Below are 20958 nucleotides of genomic sequence, written 5' to 3'. Positions count from 1 at the left end.
TGACTCATTTTTTAAGTCCATTTGCCATATTTTCATGTGCGTTAAAAACTGTGACTCGGTTGTCGTCGTTTAAAAGACTCAGTTCGTTCACGAATGCCACATCTCTATTAGGAACCAGGTGTGATCATGCGGTTTTTTTTTGCTAGCTCTTCACACACATGCACTAAAACCTCCTTTTGTGTTCTAGTAGCAGTTGTTTATGTCTCTTACCAGTAAAGTCGTGTTTTGTTTTGTAACATTTCATGTTATTTAAGGGGAAACTTACATGGTCTGGACAATATCGTTAAGATGTAGCACACCCGATACCTCATCGACTACAAGAGGACAGTCGCGACACAAGTAAAAACCTCCATCTTCTGTAAAAGACAGGTAAGAAGAAAAACAATAACATGGATTTATTGAGCAAAAATGACAGAAGTAAACATTTGGTGGACGTTTAGGACCCTTTTTGGGCAACTCCTGTTGAAAGTCGGCATGCTCCACCTGTGGCTGATTACCTACATGGCAGCACGTCTTCTCCAGTCTTCTAAAGTAAGATCAGTACATTTATATGAGGCATCACTTCCAACAAGACATCCCTGGTGAGTGCAATCATTCCATGATATTTAATAAAGGCTTTGGATCACCTTGGATGTGCTGCGGCATCAAGCTTCCGGTTAAAGTGCGGCCATGTTTGTGCTACTTTTGAATCTCTGTGCCTCAAACGCACGCAGTTCTCTTAAAGCGACAGTACACCTGTTCAAAGGAATGAAATGCAATGTGTTGATGCTGAGGCCCATACTTGCCAACCAGAGGTGGGTAGAGTAGCCAGAAATTGTACTCAAGTAAGAGTACTGTTACTTTAGAGATTTATTACTCAAGTAAAAGTAAGGAGTAGTCACCCAAATATTTACTTGAGTAAAAGTAAAAAGTATGTTGTGAAAAAACTACTCAAGTACTGAGTAACTGATGAGTAACATACACACTCATATATATATATATATATATATATATATATATGTGTATATATATATATATATATATATACATTGATATATACAGTATATAATTTATATGTATTTATTTAGCTGTTTTTGTTTACATATTAAAGGTGTTTTAATGAATATACATGCATGTTTAACATATAGATTCCTTTCTTTCATGAAGACAAGAATATAAGTTGGGGTATTACCTGATTCTGATGACTTGCGTTGATTGGAATCAGACAGTAGTGATGATAACGTCCACGTTTTCAAATGGAGAAGAAAAGTTCCTCCTTGCTGTCTAATACCACATGAAAGTGGTGGGTTTTTGGCATTTTATTTGTCCAGCTTCCATATTCGTTTTTATACACTTTACAAGAAATATATTGGCGTCAAACTCCATAGCTTGCTAGCTTGTTTGCGCTGGCTTTCGGAGACTCTTGTTTTGAAAGCGCAGGCGCGATGGAGCGGCACTTTTATTGTGAAGACAGGAACGTCCTCAAGTGCGGTCAGTCTTTAGGCTTTTGACGGGATGTACGGTTGAAATAAAGTATCTTTTTTCCTTCACACTTTTGATTGATTGAAACTTTTATTAGTAGATTGCACAGTACAGTACACATTCCGTACAATTGACCACTAAATGGTAACACCCCAATACGTTTTTACACTTGTTTAAGTCAGGTCATGTGACCACCTGGCTCTGTTTGATTGGTCCACCATCACCAGTGACTGCATCTGATTGGTGGAACGAAGTGAAACGTCACCAGTAAGGCAGGCACTTTGAAGGTCTGTCTGACAGACCAAAACAAACAAAGCGTGCATTAACAGATCGATAAAAATTAGTAGCGAGTAGCGAGCTGAATGTAGATAAAAGTAGCGGAGTAAAAGTAGCGTTCCTTCTCTATAAATATACTTAAGTAAAAGTATGTTGCATTAAAACTACTCTTAGAAGTACAATTTATCGCAAAAGTTACTCAAGTAGATGTAACGGAGTAAATGTAGCGCGTTACTACCCACCTCTGTTGCCAACCCTCCCGAATTTTCTGGGAGACTCACGAAATTCAGCGCCTCTCCCGAAAACCTCCCGGGACAAATATTCTCCCGAAAATCTCCCGATTTTCAGCCGGAGCTGGAAGCCACGCCCCCTCCAGCTCCATGCGGACCTGAGTGAGGACAGCCTTTTTTCATGACGGGAGGACAACAGGGTGACAAGAACTAAATCATCCAGACTAGAGATATATAGTATTATTATGTTTGTTTTACCTAAAAATAAATATTTTTATTATCCATCCATCCATCCATTTTCTACCGCTTATTCCCTTCAGGGTCGCGGGGGGCGCTGGAGCCTATCTCAGCTACAATCGGGCGGAAGGCGGGGTACATCCTGGACAAGTCGCTACCTCATCGCAGGGCCAACACAGATAGACAGACAACATTCACACTCACATTCCTTGATTTGGATATTTTGTTTATGTAAAAAAAAAATGCTAGAAACAGATTTTATATATTTAAAGACAAAACTTTGTGTTATCGGTGACTATTTATATTATTATTAATTAGTTTAAAAATGTCAGCTGCTGCTCATTTTATAGTTTTGCTCTTCTTTTTACATTTTTACTTATATTTTTTATAATAAAAATAATGATATTAATATAATTGTTTAACTGCATAAACTAGTGTGTCAAAAAATGATGCCAGTATGTTCATTAGGGTTGTTGTTATTTTTCAAATAAAAGTTTTCCTTATTTTGTTTTTATTTAACTAACTAAACTTGGTTTATATTTTAAGAATATTTTTATTTTTATTTGTAGAGCTTCTAATATTTTAGATCAGGGGTCTAAACATTTTTCCCCCAAAGGGCTTGATTTGGATATTTTTTTTTATTTAAAAAAAAAAAAAATGCTATAAACAGATATTATATATTTAAAGACAAAACTTTGTGTTATAGGTGACTAATTATATTATTATTATTAGTTTAAAAATGTCAGCTGTTTCTCATTACATACCAATTTTTTTGCTCTTTTTTATTACATTTTCACTTATTTAAAAAAATAAATTAAAATATATTAATATGATTGTCTAACTGCATAAACTGTACAAAGATATTCATGTTCAGTTACACATTTAACAGTGTTTATTAGGTTAGTTGTCATTTTTCAAATTAAAGTTTTCCTTATTTTATTTTTAATTAACTAACTAAACTTTGTTTATATTTTAAGAAATATTTTAATTTTTATTTTGAGAGCTTCTAATATTTTTTTTCACCAGGGACTCGATTTGGATTTTTTTTTTTATAAAAAAAAATGGTAGAATCAGATATTATATATTCAAAGACAAAACTTTGTGTTTTATTTTTATATATATATATATATATATATATATATATATATATATATATATATATATATATATATATATAAATTAATACATTTTTACTATATTTTTGAGAACGACATGCTCAAAATGATACAATCAGTCAAATTCAAGCCAATCCGCAACCCACTCCTCACCAAGCTGAAAAATGACAAGGAGCGCATCAAGAAAGTAAACGGCCTCATCATAGCTGCCGATAAAACCACAAACTTCTACAGAATGGACATACCAGAACATCACACCTTACTGGACAGAAGCATCACCAAATCATACAAAAAAGCACAACCCAACACCTTACAGAACATCCACCTGGAAAATAAAAGGATCGCGGCTGAACTGGACATTGAGGACAGGGTGGACGCCACAGCCAACAAGGAAGCCTTCATCACATTGAAGGACCACAAACCCAACTTCGCAAATAACCCAACATGCCGACTAATAAACCCAACTAAATCTGAAATAGGAAAAATCAGCAAAATAATCCTGGACAGAGTCAACACAAAAATCAAGGACAAAACACCACTCAACCAATGGAGAAATACAGCAGCAGTAATCAAATGGTTCAACAACATCCAAGACAAACAACAGCACAACTTTATCTCCTTTGATATCGAAGAATTTTACCCTTCCATCACGCAAGACCTACTGACTCAAGCACTAAACTTCGCCTCAGACTACGACTCAATCACAGGCAACGAAAGAAACATCATCATCAACGCAAAAAACTCCATTCTCATCCACAACAGTACACCATGGCAAAAAAAGAACAATGCAACATTTGACGTCACTATGGGAAGTTTTGACGGAGCAGAAACGTGTGAACTCGTTGGGAGTTTCCTCCTCTCCCAGCTCGCCAGCCTCAATCTGAACCTTGGTATTTACCGTGATGACGGACTGGCAGTGTGTCGCGCCTCGCCAAGGAGCAGCGAGAATACCAAGAAGCGCATATGCCAAATTTTCAAAGAGAACGGCCTACGGATCACGATTGAAGCCAACAAGCAAACCGTCAACTTCCTTGACGTCACTTTCAACCTGAGAAATAACAGCTACCAACCATTCACGAAACCCAACACAACACTCCAATACGTGCACCATGACAGCAACCACCCACCCACCACCACGAAAAGAATACCTACCGGAATTAATAAAAGGCTATCGATGCTGTCATCTAGCAAAGCTGAATTTGACCAAGCAACCCCCCCGTACCAAAAAGCCCTTGATGAAAGCGGATACAATTTCACCCTCACCTATGAGCCCACGCCAGGAAACCAACCGAAAAGGAACAGAAAACGAAACGACATCATCTGGTACAACCCCCCATACAGCAAAAACGTCTCAACTAACATTGGACACAAATTCCTCAATCTGATTGACAAACACTTTCCCAAAGACAACACCCTAAGAAAAGTATTCAACAAGAACAACATTAAATTGAGCTACAGCTGTATGAACAATATACGACAAATCATCTCAAACCACAACAAAACAATTGCAAATGAGCCGTCGGCCCCCGGACAGGGCGACTCCAAAACCAACAAAGGTTGCAACTGTCGAAAGAAACCTGATTGCCCTCTCAACGGGGGGTGCTTACAAACATCAGTTGTCTACCAATCTAAGGTAACACGCAAGGACATTAACACATCCGACACATATGTAGGATTAACTGAGGGAGAGTTCAAAACCAGATGGAACAATCACAAGGCTTCTTTCAGGAACCAAAACCTGCGGAATACCACAGAACTCAGCAAACACATTTGGGACCTCAAAGACAATAATGTTGAATATTCAATAACATGGCAAATTCTTGCATCCAACACACCTTACAATAGTGGTAATAAAAGATGCAACCTATGCTTGAAAGAAAAACTGTTTATTATTTACCGTCCAGACCTGTCATCCCTCAACAAGCGCAGCGAAATTGTAACAGCATGCCGCCACAGACGGAAACACCTCCTAGGTAACACATGAGCCAATCACCACGCCCCTACACCAGCCTGTACCCACCCACTCTGTGCCCTATATAATCCATGATATGTGAATGCTCCCATTAAAATCTCCTGATGATTGAGGGAACCCCCCCTCATGAAACAGGCCTGTAGAGATGAAATAGTCTTGTGATTTTTTTCCCACACATACATATATTGCGCTCTACTACGGTATCGAGCACTATTTTTTGGATAACCTTATTAAGACATATATATATATATATATATATATATGAAATACTTGACTTGGTGAATCCTAGCTGTAAATATACTCCTCCCCTCTTAACCACGCCCCCAACCACGCCACCCCGCCCCCCGCTCCCTGCCCCCCACCTCCCGAAATCGGAGGTCTCAAGGTTGGCAAGTATGGAATAAGTTTTTCAACTTGTTTAAGTCGGGGTCTACTTAAATTGATTCATGATACAGATATATACTATCTGATACATACTATCATCATAATACAGTCATCACACAAGATCATCACATTGAATTATTTACATTATTTACAATCTGGGGTGCGGAGGGGGGTGGGTGGGGGTGGGGGGTTGGGTTTGGTTGTTATCAGTCATCAACAATTGAGAACATCCATCCATCCATCCATCCATTTTCTACCGCTTATTCCCTTCGGGGTCGCGGGGGCGCTGGAGCCTATCTCAGCTACAATCAGGCGGAAGGCGGGGTACACCCTGGACAAGTCGCCACCTCATCACAGGGCCAACACAGATAGACAGACAACATTCACACTCTCATTCACACACTAGGGCCAATTTAGTGTTGCCAATCAACCTATCCCCAGGTGCATGTCTTTGGAGGTGGGAGGAAGCCGGAGTACCCGGAGGGAACCCACGCAGTCACGGGGAGAACATGCAAACTTCACACAGAAAGATCCCCAGCCCGGGATTGAACTCAGGCGTCTCCACTGCTCTAGAGTCCAGTGGCGACGTGCTTTACACCACTGCATCCGATGCTTTGCAGTGGACTTGCTGATGTATGGCTTAGATGCAGCTGCCCGGCCATGGAAACCCATTCCATGAAGCTCTCTACGTACTGTACGTGGGCTAATTGGAAGGTCACATGAAGTTTGGAGCTCTGTAGCAACTGACTGCGCAGATCGTCTTTGCACTATGCGCTTCAGCATTCGCTGACCGCTCTCTGTCAGTTTACGTGGCCTACCACTTGGTGGCTGAGTTGCTGTTGTTCCCAAACTCTTCCATTTTCTTATAATAAAGTTGACTTTGGAATATTTAGGAGCGAGGAAATTTCACGACTGGATTTGTTGCACAGGTGGCATCCTATGACAGTTCCACGCTGGAAATCACAGAGCGGCCCATTCTTTCACAAATGTTAGTAGAAACAGTCTCCATGCCTAAGTGCTTAATTTTATACAGCGGACCAAGTGATTAGGACACCTGATTCTGACCAATTGGCAATGTAGTGTATTTCTCATATTTAACGAGGAGGTGCAAGTGGGGTCGAAATATTGTTCAACCTCTTCTTCAAACAGGACTCATTCACAATTCTCTTCTCTGCATCTCCTCGTCTTCCTCCTGCTCATCAGATGAATGATGATGATGCTTTTGCTGACAGCTGTTTGTTTGGGCTGCCAGACATCGTCGTTGTTTTCCACGTTGATGGCGAACCTCGCTCCACTGGGCTTTAGTGCGACTACGTCTTTGTAACGACTGCACTATATTACACGTGTAATACTACTGTGTGTGTGTGTGTGCATCTCAGAAATGCTCTCTCGCCACGTGATGGGGGGATTATATTCCTCCTCCAAAATAAATCTGAGGGTCGAGGGGCTGGATGCGGTAGAAGAAGATGACTTGCATGAGAGTTACCACCTTTTTCCCGTACAGCCGTAAGCACGGCGAACTCTCATAGGCACTGATTTTATAGTTTAGCAGCTCTCTGTGTGCAATTTTTACTTTCTACCCACAGTCTGAATGCTTGTGTGTATATATGTATATAGTATAATATTTAAACAACAGGACTGGACTGTGCATTTTACCTCCTTTTGCACAATTTTTCTTGTCTTTCCTTCCTGTGTTTTGCATAGTTGTAGACTGTCGACCTGATACTGGAGTTGCTTTTAATCTCATTGTACCTGTGTATAGTGACAATAAAAGGCATTCCATTCTATTCTATTAAGTGACGGCGATAGAAGAGTCGACAATAAATTTGTTGTATGTTCTCCTCAGCAATATGTCAGGAAAAAAATGCTACCTATGGATTGTGGTGTCCAAAGTGCATTTTAGGGGCACAGCTTGTTTAGTTATTAGTACAAAGTTAAAGTACCAATGATAGTCACAAACACACTAGGTGTGATGAAATGTGTCCTCTGCATTTGATCCATCCCCTTGTTCACCCCCTGGGAGGTGAGGGGAGCAGTGAGCAGCAGCGGTGGCTGCGCCCGGGAATCATTTTTGGTGATTTAACCCCCAATTCCAACCCTTGATGCTGAGTGCCAAGCAGGGAGGTAATGGCTCCCATTTTTATAGTCCTTAGTAATATTTATCCCATTTCCTTGTTCTCTGTAACATAACAGTGAACAAATTAATAATAAACAAATAATATACCATAGTAAGTCAACAAATATTAAATACATAAATCTTTGTCTCAATAAAAATACTAATAAAATATAAACATAACATTTGGAAAAAGTGAGGTCTCCGTGGTGGCGGTTTTGATTTTGATCGGGTGGTGCTGGTTGTCAGGGGTATTGCAGCCATTTGTTTGTGCGGGCGAGTGTGTGTGTGTCAGGTTTTAGCCAAAAGCTAATTTACGCCGGTAGACCGCAGACAGGTTGGTGTATACAGTGTAGTGTTGACCCGATACCAATATTTTGGTGCCAGTACCAAAATGATTTTGATACTTTTCGGTACTTTTCTAAATAAAGGGCACCACAAAAAATGGCATTATTGGCTTTATTTTAACAAAAAAATCTTAGGGTACATTAAACATATGTTTCTTATTGCAAGTTTGTCCTTAAATAAAATAGTGAACATACAAGACAACTTGTCTTTTAGTAGTAAGTAAACAAACAAAGGCTCCTAATTTAGTCTGCTGACATATGCAGTAACATATTGTCATTTATCTACCTATTTTTTTGTCAACATTATTAAGGACAAGTGGTAGGAAATGATTCATTAATCTACTTGTTCATTTATTGTTAATCTGCTTACTTTCTCTTTTAACATGTTATATCTACACTTCTGTTAAAATGTAAAAATCACTTATTCTTCTGTTGTTTGATACTTTACATTAGTTTTGGATGATACCACACATTTGTGTATCAATGCGATACCAAGTAGTTACAGGATCATACATTGGTCATATTCAAAGTCCTCATGTGTCCAGGGACATATTTCCTGACTTTATAAACATAATATACATTTAAAAAAAACGAAAGAAGATTGTTGTGATGCCAAAAAATATTGACGTAATCATATTAGTATCGACTAGAAATGCTCCTGTACTTTGATATCATTACTGGTACTTTTCAGAGGAGGTATAGAACCGAATATGATTTATTAGTATCGCGGTACTATACTAATACCGGTATACTGTACAACCCTAATACAGTGCATCCAATAACAATAACAATAATGTTAATATAAATTACAGAGAAACCATCAGACTAATTCACATTCAGATATTTAAAGGCCAACGCAAAAGGCAGGTCATTGCTTTAAAAATAAATGTATAACCGAGAAATGTATATTCTATTACTATAAAGTACTACATTGGATTGCACATAGCTAGAACAAAGTGTCATGATGTATTGCACATACTGTATGTAGCACATAAACCCATAAAGAGATTTTTCCTGCAGGCTCAGTCTCCCCTGGTTATGGTCCTCATGGTGCGAGATGTAAATGTTCCACTTGTTCTGCATTTAATGTAGTCAGTTAGTGGGGGCGGAGATAATCCGTGTAGATATGGAGGGAATATTACAGTGATGGAAGTAAAATGTTTCTTGTCTAAACTCTTCAAAGCTTTTTTGTAGAGTGATATCAGATTTGTTGCACCTGTCAGAGACCAAGCAGTTATAAAATAACCCTATGTGAGAAAGATCATGCAATGGCAGCTTCATCGGTAAAATACATTATTTGATTAAAATGACGTGTTGTATTCAATTTATTACATTTTATTTTGAAATGTTCTCTAAAAGAAAGGACTGAGTCCAATGTTACTCCTGCAGTAGGTATTTATCCTCCACCGCCTTTAGTTGTTGACCTCCAAAATACCTAATGATTTTTTATTTAATTTAATTTTTTAGAAAATATACAAACAGTTTTGTGTGTGTTTGGCAAAAGGCTGGACCTGGTTAGCCAGTCTTGAACAGGTCTAAGGGCCGATGAGAGAATCTGAGCAGCTTCCTTATGGAGATACATGTGTATATTTTTATGCACCTCAACACAAAAAACATTTACAACCAAAAAAAAATGAATTTGCACCCTTCCCCCAAATAAAATGCAATCAAAAAAAGATTTGCAACCCCAAAAAAAATTCCACCAAAAATATTGGATTTGCAACTACGAAAAACTTTGCAAAACCCCTAATGACTCCACCAAAAATAAAAGATTTGCAACCAAAAAAAAAGTTGGCAAAACAATTGGATGTGCAACCAAAAAAAAATAGCAACTAAAAATATTGGATTTGCAACCAAGAAAAACTTTGCAAAACCCCTAAAGATTCCACCGAAAATATAAGATTTGCAACCCCAAAAAAAGTTTGCAAAAAAAATAATTGAATGTGCAACCAAAAATATCGGATTTGCAACCAAGAAAAAATTTGCAACCCCACCAACAAATTCCACCAAAAATATAAGATTTGCAACCCCCAAAAATATTTGCAACCAAAAAAAAGTTTGCAAAATAATTATTGGATGTACAACTCCCCAAAAAATATAAACCAAAAATATTGAATTTGCAACCAAGAAAAAATGGGCAACCCCCCCAAAAAATTACACCAAAAATATAAGATTTACAACCAAAAAAAAAGTTTGCTAAATAATTATTGGATGTACAACTTCCCCAAAAATAGCAACCAAAAATATTAAATTTGCAACCAAGAAAAAATGGGCAACCCCCCCAAAAAATTACACCAAAAATATAAGATTTGCAACACAAAAAAAAATAGCAACCAAAAAAAAATTTGCTAAAAAATTATTGGATGTGCATCCAAAAAAAATAGCAACCAAAAATATTGGATTTGCATTCCAAAAAAATTGGCAACCAAAAAAATTGCAGCCAAAAAAATTAAGATTTGCAACTAAAGCTTATTTTTGTTTACAAATCATTTTTTGTTTGCCTTTTTTTATTTATTTCAAATCCATTTTTTTGTTTGCAAATCTTTTTTTTATTTTTTTTTATTAATTGCAAGTCCATTTTTTGTTTGCAAATCTTTTTTGTGTGTGGTTGCATAAAAATAGACATTTTATCTCGATACTTCTTCAGTAGTTTTGGACCTTGGAAAAAATCACTGCATCATTTGCGTATTGTCTACACCTTTACAAATATTAGGAAGATCATTAATATGCAGGGAGAATAGAATGGGTTCTTTAATATGCAGGGAAAATAGAATGGGGCCCGACATAGATCTTTGAGGTGCACCTACTCGACAATCTTGAAATGATGATTTCACACCATTGACCACAATGCATTGTGTTCCATTGGAGAAATAAGAGTCCGTCCAACAGTTTCGACACATATCCTTAAATAGTCCTCTAAAAAAGCAAATATTAAAGAAAAAAAGCCTACTTTAAATGTCAATACGAACATTTTATCATCTATTAAGGCACAGACTATAAAGTGGTACAAGAACGCGACATGGCATCGAGAGAAGGTGCATAAATATTCCACACGCCACTTCTCTCTTCATTTGGCGCCGCTTAAACAACATTAAATGTCACACAAAGTCAAGATGAAGTAGATATGCTTTTTCTCATGCATAAATACTAATAAACTTCCTGTGTGTTATTGCATGAGTGACTTCAGCATGACTTTATCCTGTTTGGGAACGCAGAGAGCCAACACATGCTTTGAAATGGCATGCATAAATAAATATGAATAAAATAAAGCATTTTTCATGTTATGCAAAGATGCGTCACCCTGAAGCTGGTCTCATAATACGAGTGTATCATAAAGCACTGCACAAGATTTGTTAGGGGAAGAATATTCATCCTTTAATCCCACTCTGCCATTGTGTGCGTGTGTGTGTGTGTGCGTGTGTGTGTGTTACAAATGGAAAGTATTGAGTCACCAGAGGGAGATCACGACTGAAGCCATACTGCAGCAAACATTCGCAGTTGCACGTTGTGACCACAGGTGGCAGCAGAGAACTCACTGCTGCAAAACCATGACTTTAGGCGAGGACCTTTTTTTTTTTACTAGTTTTTCTTTGTTTCTTGGCTTTAAAACGAAACATTTAGTCTCTTGCTAACCTTTCACTCCCAAAGCACGTCGTCAGGTCATGATTGCGTCGCATCAGTTTTCCCTCACCTGGTTTTTGTGGCCCCAGGGGCAATTTCTCGTCTCGTTTATAGGAGAGTTGAACATGTGCCTTGTTTACCTTATGAAGGACTTTAGTGTTGAGGAGACAAACATCCATTTTCATGCATCATACCCCAGCAGGCACAAGACATTGAAACAACGTTGAGAACTTGTTGAATTAGGTCCTGACGTTGAGCAACTCAAACATAACGTTGAAACAACATGCTTTTTGACGACGTTTAATCAATGTTGGGTTCTAACATTGATTTGACCATTGAATTTTGGCCAACCAAAATTCTACAAAACACAATGTTGAAAAAACATACATTTTGACGGCGTTTATTCGATGTCAGGTTGTGATGTTGATTTGACCATTACATTTTGGTCATTTCCCACCCAAAATTCTACAACACAAACACAACGTTTAAACAACATACTTTGTAATGACGTTTAATCAATGTTGGGTTCTAACGTTGATTTGACCATTGAATTTTGGTCATTTCCCAAACAGAATTGTACAACAAAAATACGTTGTTTCAACGTATTTGTGTTGTACTATTTTGGTAATTTCCCAACCAAAATTCTACAAAACACAATGTTGAAAAAACATACATTTTGACGACGTTTATTCAATGTCAGGTTCTGATGTTGATTGGACCATTGAAATTTGGCAAATTCCCAACCAAATTCTACAACACAAATACAACGTTGAAACAACATGCTTTGACGACGTTTAAACAATGTTGGGTTCTAACGTTGATTTGACCATTGAATTTTGGTCATTTCCCAACCAAAATTCTACAAAACACAACGTTGAAAAAACATATTTTTTGACAACGTTTGATCAATGTTGGGTTCTAACGTTGATTTGACCATTGAATTTTGGTAATTTCCCAACCAATATTTTACAACACAACACAACGTTGAAACAACATACTTGTTAATGACGTTTATTCAATGTCAAGTTGTGACATGTTTTTACCATTGAATTTTGGTCATTTCCCAACCAAAATTCTACAACACAAACACAACGTTTAAACAACATACTTTTTAATTACATTTAATCAATGTTGGGTTCTAACGTTGATTTGACCATTGAATTTTGGTCATTTCCCAACCAAAATTGTACAACAAAAATTTCAACGTACGTATTTGTGTTGTACAATTTTGGTAATTTCCCCACCAAAATTCTACAAAACACAATGTTGAAAAAACATACATTTTGACGACGTTTATTCAATGTCAGGTTGTGATGTTGATTTGACCATTGAAATTTGGCAAATTCCCAACCAAAATTCTACAACACAAATACAACGTTGAAACAACATGCTTTGACGACGTTTAAACAATGTTGGGTTCTAACGTTGATTTGACCATTGAATTTTGGTCATTTCCCAACCAAAATTGTACAACACAAATACGTTGAAACAACATATTTTTGGATGACGTTTATTCAATGTCAGGTTGTGATGTTGATTTGACCATTGAATTTTGGTCATTTCCCAACCAAAATTCTACAAAACACAATGTTGAAAAAACATACTTTTTGACAACGTTTGATCAATGTTGGGTTCTAACGTTGATTTGACCATTGAATTTTGGTAATTTCCCAACCAAAATTGTACAACACAAATACGTTGAAACAACATATTTTTGGACAAAGTATATTCAATGTCCGGTCTTAATGGAGGTCTGCACGCCATTGCCACAACCGAGAGCGAGGCACCAACATGTGGAATGAGGCTCAGCAGGTCATCATCTGGTCTGAGGATTATGATGACAGTGTGTACATTCAACATGATTATGATGCACACACACATATGAACACACGCAGTGATGGGCAAGCTACTTGGAAAATGTCATAAGCTAAGCTACAAGTTAGTCTCGATTAAATGTAACCAAACTACAAGGGAAGCTATCCCCAGAGAATTGTGGCAGGCTACTCTACAAGCTACACTGCAGAAGTAGCTTGCTACATCAAAGCTACACATATATACATACATAAATTTATTGAGCACTGTATAACGGATAAACCATAGAAACCCTGACTATATATATATATATATATATATATATATATATATATATATTTACACATATATATGTGTGTATGTGTGTGTATATATATTTACACACACATATTTATTTATATATATATATATATATATATATATATATATATATATATATATATATATATATATATATATATATATATATATATATGTATGTATGTATGTATGTGTATATATATATATATATATGTATATATATGTATATATATGTATATATATGTATGTATATATATGTATATATATGTATGTATATATATGTATATATATATATATATATATATGTGTATATATATGTATATGTATATGTATGTATATATATATATATATATATATATATATATATATATATATATATATATTTACACATATATATGTATATATATATTTACACATATATATGTATAGCTCGTTTGGTAGAGTGTCCGTGCCAGCAATTTGAGGGTTCCAGGTTCGATCCCCGCTTCTGCCATCCTAGTCACTGCTGTTGTGTCCTTGGGCAAGACACTTTACCCACCTGCTCCCAGTGCCACCCACACTGGTTTAAATGTGACTTAGATATTGGGTTTCACTATGTAAAAGTGCTTTGAGTCACTAGAGAAAAGCGCTATATAAATATAATTCACAAAAATATAATTCACTTATATATATATATATATATATATATATATATATATATATATATATATATTAATGTGTATATATGTTTATATACATAAAATTAGCTTGGCTAATACCTCCACTGTGTTTCCGAGAGTAAAAAAGTGCCCACCTGCCGCCCACCGACGCTTCGCATGCGTGACCTCGCCATCCTGGCGTGCATGCCACACAGGAAGCAGTGATGGGCAGACAGACATCCATCAGTCCACTTTTTGAGAGAGACAGGAAGTGAGGAGACAAACGCTGGCATCCGTCTCCTCACTTTATTGTACTGCAATAAAGCTGCAAAAACACTTCTGCCATGGTGAAATATAAACGCCGTTGAATTGGTGTGTAAAATGACTTTGGCAATGTTTATTAGGGGTGTAATAAATCGCGATTCTTATTTGTAACGATTCCTAATCAATTAAAAAAAATCAAAATATATATTTTTTAAATGTATGTATTTATTTATATTTTAAATCCACCCTGTCCAGCCACTCAGGCAAATCATATTGTTGATGTAGATGATCATATCTGTGACGATCTGTCACATTCATATATGGTTGTGTTTCCTTGGTTGGGGTTTATTTCCTGTCAGCGCTCTTATTTTAGTTCAATTTCCTGCTTGGCTCCCTGAGTGCAGTTTCCCCTCACCTGCTGCTAATTGGCAGCCTGGCCACACCTGTTGTCAATCAGCTGGCTGCTATTTATGCCTGCCTCGCCCTCCAGTCAGGGCTCGATGATTGGTTTACGGTACGATACGGTACCAATTCCCTGTACCTGGGAATCTGTACCAGTACTCAACGGTACTAATTTTCAGTACTTTTGTGTGTTAAAATGTTTTAATAAGTGTCAAATGTTGGGAAAAAAAAGTTTCATTATTTGACACTGCTGTGCAGTTCAATTGTTTTCTTGTTTTCTTACACGCATGTCTCATTTGCAAGTATTACTTTGCATGCAGTTGCAATTCCAATACATTAGATGGCAGTAGTGGATGGACTACGGCAGAGCCAGAGTATGGCCGACTCGATATCAAAGTTTGCAGCAAAATGACGCCGTGTAGTCACGTGTGGAGCTTTTGACCAATCAGAGAGAGTTTGGCCCCTCATGTGACTACAGGGTGCCATTTTGCTGCCAACTTTGGACTACAGTGTGCCAGTCTTATCTTTTGTTGAGCCCTACAAAGAGTTTAAACTGTAAGTACACGACTGAAATGCTCTCACATAAACAACTGAAATGTTTTTCTCTCACACACACTACTTAAACACTCTTATACACACCACTGAAACACTCTCATACACACTACTGAAACACTCTTATAGACACTACTGAAATGCTCTCACATAAACTGAAATGTTTTTCTCACACACACTACTTAAACACTCTTATACACACTACTGAAGCACTCTCATACACACTACCGAAACACTCTTATAGACACTACTGAAATGCTCTCACATAAACAACTGAAATGTTTTTCTCTCACACACACTACTTAAACACTCTTCTACACACTACTGAAATGCTCTCACATAAACTGAATTTTTTTTTCACACACACTACTGAAACACTCACACACACTACTGAAACACTCTCATGCACACTACTGAAACACTCTTACACACTACTGATACACTCTTATACACACTACTGAAATGCTCTCACATAAACAACTGAAATGCTTTTCTCTCACACACTACTGAAACACTCTCATACATAACAATGAGCAGATACCCGGATAACAAGCCACCAAAATATGCCAAGTGTTCTAGGTGCTGGGCGGATTTTATCATTGTTTTCCTTAAAACTAGCCATGTGGACGGGACTGACTGACGTTCCCCGGGATATGGACCCACTGGTCGTCTTTGGCAGGCCTGGGACTTAGTCCTGGAACGACTTAGGGGGCCATAACAATGAGCAGCTACCCGGATAACAAGCCACCAAAATGGCGTAAGTATGAATTTGTATTTATCGCCCTTAACTAATGTCAAGTATCCAAACAACTGTATAATAAGTGATGATTACGTGTTGCTAGAACATATTGCAACATAAAGTAAATTAGAAACTAGATTATTGATAGATTTGATAAAATTATACGACCAGATGTGACAATATGTTAGTGCATATGTCAACAGCTAAATTGGGGGACTTTGTAAGCCATCATCATTTACGTACCAAATAATACATTGAGATATATTGTAGTTGCAAGAGTCTGCTATTTACATTTTAGAGTCTAGTCCAGGGGTCGGCAACCCCAAATGCCAAATTGGACCAAAAATACAACAAAAAAAATCTGTCTGGAGTCACAAAAACTTTAAAGCCTTATTTAAGTGTTATAACGAAGTCAACACATGATGTAAGTGTCTATATTAACTATATTAGCCTACTATCAAAATGACTGTGTCGCAGGTTGATGCAAATCTTGGTTGACATAAATTTTGAAGTGTAATATTTATTCTACACATTTTTACAACATTGGAAAACATTACTAAAGCTTTTCAGAGGGTGTAATAACTCCTGGAAATTGCTGGCTTATAATGGCCAAAGGTATAGATGTCTGTGTTCAAGTTGAAGGAAACGGAAACTACAAATAAAATGAGCTCACATATACCTAAAATACGAGGCATAATGATGCATCACGTACATACAGCTAGCATGTTAGCATCGATTAGCTTGCAGTCATGCAGTGACCAAATATGTCTGATTAGCACTCCACACAAGTCAATAACATCAACAAAGTTCACCTTTGTGGATTTACGCACAGCATAAAACGTTTGATGGACAAATCAGGAATCAGAATCATACTTTAATAATCCCCGAGGGGAAATTAAGATTTTCAGATTTTCAGCACAATCACAAATAGAGACAAAGGAGTGGCATAAAACACGTCTTTATGTGGCAGCATCAAGGAAAGTTGTACATGCAAACAAACAATGGTGCGTTCGAGGACTTCCGAAATTAGGACAAAATGGCGTTTAATGTAAATAGTGGGATTTCTAACAATTAGGAAGGTTTGTCCTCCTACAGACACCATATTAAAACAAAAAAATATATATTTTTCTTCATCTTTTTCCACTTTCATACAATTTTGAAAAAGCTCCAGGTAGCCACTAGGGCGGCGCTAAAGAGCCACTTGTGGCTTGAAAGCCGTGCGTTGCCGACCCCCGGTCTAGTCCTCACAAGCATAATGTTACGTACAGCAGGGGAAGGAGACGACACCACGGGGAGGAGCCGGTTAACAGGTTTACTGCAACCTTTGATGAGTGTGTGGGAGGGGTATGCTACTCGAAGTGTTTGGTGCAAGACGATGTGTAGAATTAATAACGTAAATGTTACCAGGGTTTGTTGTAAGTCAATCAATCAATCAATCTTTATTTATATAGCCCTAAATCACAAGTGTCTCAAAGGGCTGCACAAGCCACAACGACATCCTCGGTACAAAGCCCACATAAGGGCAAGGAAAAACTCACCCCAGTGGGACGTCGATGTGAATGACTATGAGAAACCTTGGAGAGGACCGCATATGTGGGTAACCCCCCCCCTCTAGGGGAGACCGAAAGCAATGGATGTCGAGTGGGTCTGACATAATATTGTGAGAGTCCAGTCCATAGTGGATCCAACATAATAGTAAGAGTCCAGTCCATAGTGGGGCCAGCAGGACACCATCCCGAGCGGAGACGGGTCAGCAGCGCGGAGATGTTCCCAACCGATGCACAGGCGAGCGGTCCACCCCGGGTCCCGACTCTGGACAGCCAGCACTTCATCCATGGCCACCGGACCTGTGCCTCCCCCCCCTCCACAAGGAAGAAGGGAGCAGAGGAGAAAAGAAAAGAAACGGCAGATCAACTGGTCTAACAGGGGGGCTATTTAAAGGCTAGAGTATACAAATGAGTTTTAAGATGGGACTTAAATGCTTCTACTGAGGTAGCATCTCTAATTGTTACCGGGAGGGCATTCCATAGTACTGGAGCCCGAATAGAAAACGCTCTATAGCCCGCAGACTTTTTTTGGGCTCTGGGAATCCCTAATAAGCCGGAGTTCTTTGAACGCAAATTTCTTGCCGGGACATATGGTACAATGCAATCGACAAGATAGGACGGAGCTAGACCGTGTAGTATTTTATACGTAAGTAGTAAAACCTTAAAGTCACATCTTAAGTGCACAGGAAGCCAGTGCAGGTGAGCCAGTATAGGCGTAATATGATCAAACTTTCTTGTTCTTGTCAAAAGTCTAGCAGCCGCATTTTGTACCAATTGTAATCTTTTAATGCTAGACATAGGGAGACCCGAAAATAATACGTTACAGTAGTCGAGACGAGACGTAACGAACGCATGAATAATGATCTCAGCGTCGCTAGTGGATAAAATAGAACGAATTTTAGCGATATTACGGAGATGAAAGAAGGCCGTTTTAGTAACACTCTTAATGTGTGACTCAAAGGAGAGAGTTGGGTCGAAGATAATACCCAGATTCTTTACTGATTCGCCTTGTGTATTTGTTTGGTTGTCAAATGTTAAGGTGGTATTATTAAATAAATGTCGGTGTTTAGCAGGACCGATAATCAGCATTTCCGTTTTCTTGGCGTTGAGTTGCAAGAAGTTAGCGGACATCCATTGTTTAATTTCATTAAGACACGCCTCCAGCTGACTACAATTCGGCGTGTTGGTCAGCTTTAGGGGCATGTAGAGTTGGGTGTCATCAGCATAACAATGAAAGCTAACACCGTATTTGCGTATGATGTCGCCTAGCGGCAGCATGTAAATGCTAAAGAGTGCAGGGCCAAGAACCGAACCCTGAGGAACTCCGCACGTTACCTTAACATAGTCCGAGGTCACATTATTATGGGAGACGCATTGCATCCTGTCAGTAAGATAAGAGTTAAACCACGACAAAGCTAAGTCTGACATACCAATACGTGTTTTGATACGCTCTAATAAAATATTATGATCGACGGTATCGAAAGCAGCGCTAAGATCAAGAAGCAGCAACATAGATGATGCATCAGAATCCATCGTTAGCAGTAGATCATTAGTCATTTTTGCGAGGGCTGTCTCCGTAGAGTGATTTGCCCTGAAACCGGATTGAAAAGGTTCACAGAGATTGTTAGACACTAAGTGTTCATTTAGCTGCTGTGCGACAATTTTTTCGAGGATTTTCGAAATAAAGGGAAGGTGGGACACCGGTCGGTAGTTTACCATGAGGTCAGGATCAAGGTTAGGTCTTTTGAGCAGAGGATGAATAACCGCTTTCTTGAATGCTAGGGGAACAGTGCCAGAGGAAAGTGATAAGTTTATAATATTTAGCAATGATGGACCTAATAATACAAAAAGCTCCTTGATAAGTTTCCCAGGAAGTGGGTCAAGTAAACATGTTGTTTGTTTTATCCCACTTACACGCTGTAATAGTTCCTCTAATGTTATTTCATCAAAAAGAGAGAGACTATTTTGTATTGCAGTATCCGTCGTAGATACAGTTGTATCTGTGTTCATAGAACCCAGTTGTAGCTGGGATGCGTTGTCTTTAATCTCCTTTCTAATGAGTTCAATTTTCTTATTAAAGAAATTCATAAAGTCATCTGCCGAGTGGGTGGAGCTATTGGGAGGAGTCCCTTGTTGGGTTAGCGATGCTACTGTACTAAACAAAAATTTAGGGTCGTTTTTGTTGAGGCGGATGAGATTTGAGTAATATTTAGCTTTAGCTAAGGTAAGCATGCGTTTATACAATATTAAACTATCACTCCATGCTTGATGGAAAACCTCAAGCTTGGTCGCGCGCCATTTGCGTCCCAACTTTCTACATGATAATTTATGAGCTCTGGTTTCTTCTGTAAACCATGGGGTGCGCCTTTTAGGGGCCCTTTTTTTGTTTTAGCGGTGCTATACTATCAATGGTTTTGCGCAGGGCATTGTCAAAGTTGTTAGTGAGGTTATCAATAGAGCCGACATAATTTGGGAATGGTGCCATTACCGAAGGCAGTAGGTCAGCAAGAGTCATCGTTGTGGCAGCATTAATGTTGCGGCTGCTATAGCAGTTATTATTATTATTAGTTTGTTGACAATGAGTCAGAACTTCGAATTTTATAAGGTAATGATCGGACATTACTTTAGTATACGGGAGTACCGTAACTTTGGAGGTGGTGACACCCCTGACCAGCACTAGATCTATCGTATTGCCGTTGCGATGCGTAGGTTCATTTATTATTTGTGTAAGACCACAGCTATCAATTATAGTCTGGAGCGCCACGCACTGAGGGTCCGATGGGGTATTCATATGGATATTAAAGTCCCCCATTATGATTATATTGTCTGCGTGCGTCACTAGATCAGCAACGAACTCTGAGAATTCATTAATAAAGTCCGAGTAGGGCCCTGGGGGGCGGTAGATAACAGCCATATCGAGAGGCAGCGGTGCGACAGACCTCATAGTA

General features: G+C 38.2%; 1 protein-coding gene across 1 annotated transcript in view; it reads left to right on the top strand.

Moving 5' to 3' along the window:
- The first annotated feature begins 444 nt into the window (after window positions 1-444).
- ppargc1b (peroxisome proliferator-activated receptor gamma, coactivator 1 beta) overlaps window positions 445-20958 on the top strand; it is a 241653-nt gene continuing 221139 nt past the window's right edge. Inside the window, exon 1 of the mRNA XM_061976634.1 lies at window positions 445-531. Coding sequence (XP_061832618.1) covers window positions 475-531 — 57 coding nt within the window. The 5' untranslated portion in view covers window positions 445-474. The remainder of the gene's footprint in view (window positions 532-20958) is intronic.

Source organism: Nerophis lumbriciformis, linkage group LG16 (genome assembly GCF_033978685.3).
Source record: "Nerophis lumbriciformis linkage group LG16, RoL_Nlum_v2.1, whole genome shotgun sequence".
NCBI lineage: Eukaryota > Metazoa > Chordata > Actinopteri > Syngnathiformes > Syngnathidae > Nerophis > Nerophis lumbriciformis.
The sequence above is the reverse complement of the archived record's forward strand: the minus strand, read 5'-3'. Positions and strand labels throughout refer to the sequence as shown.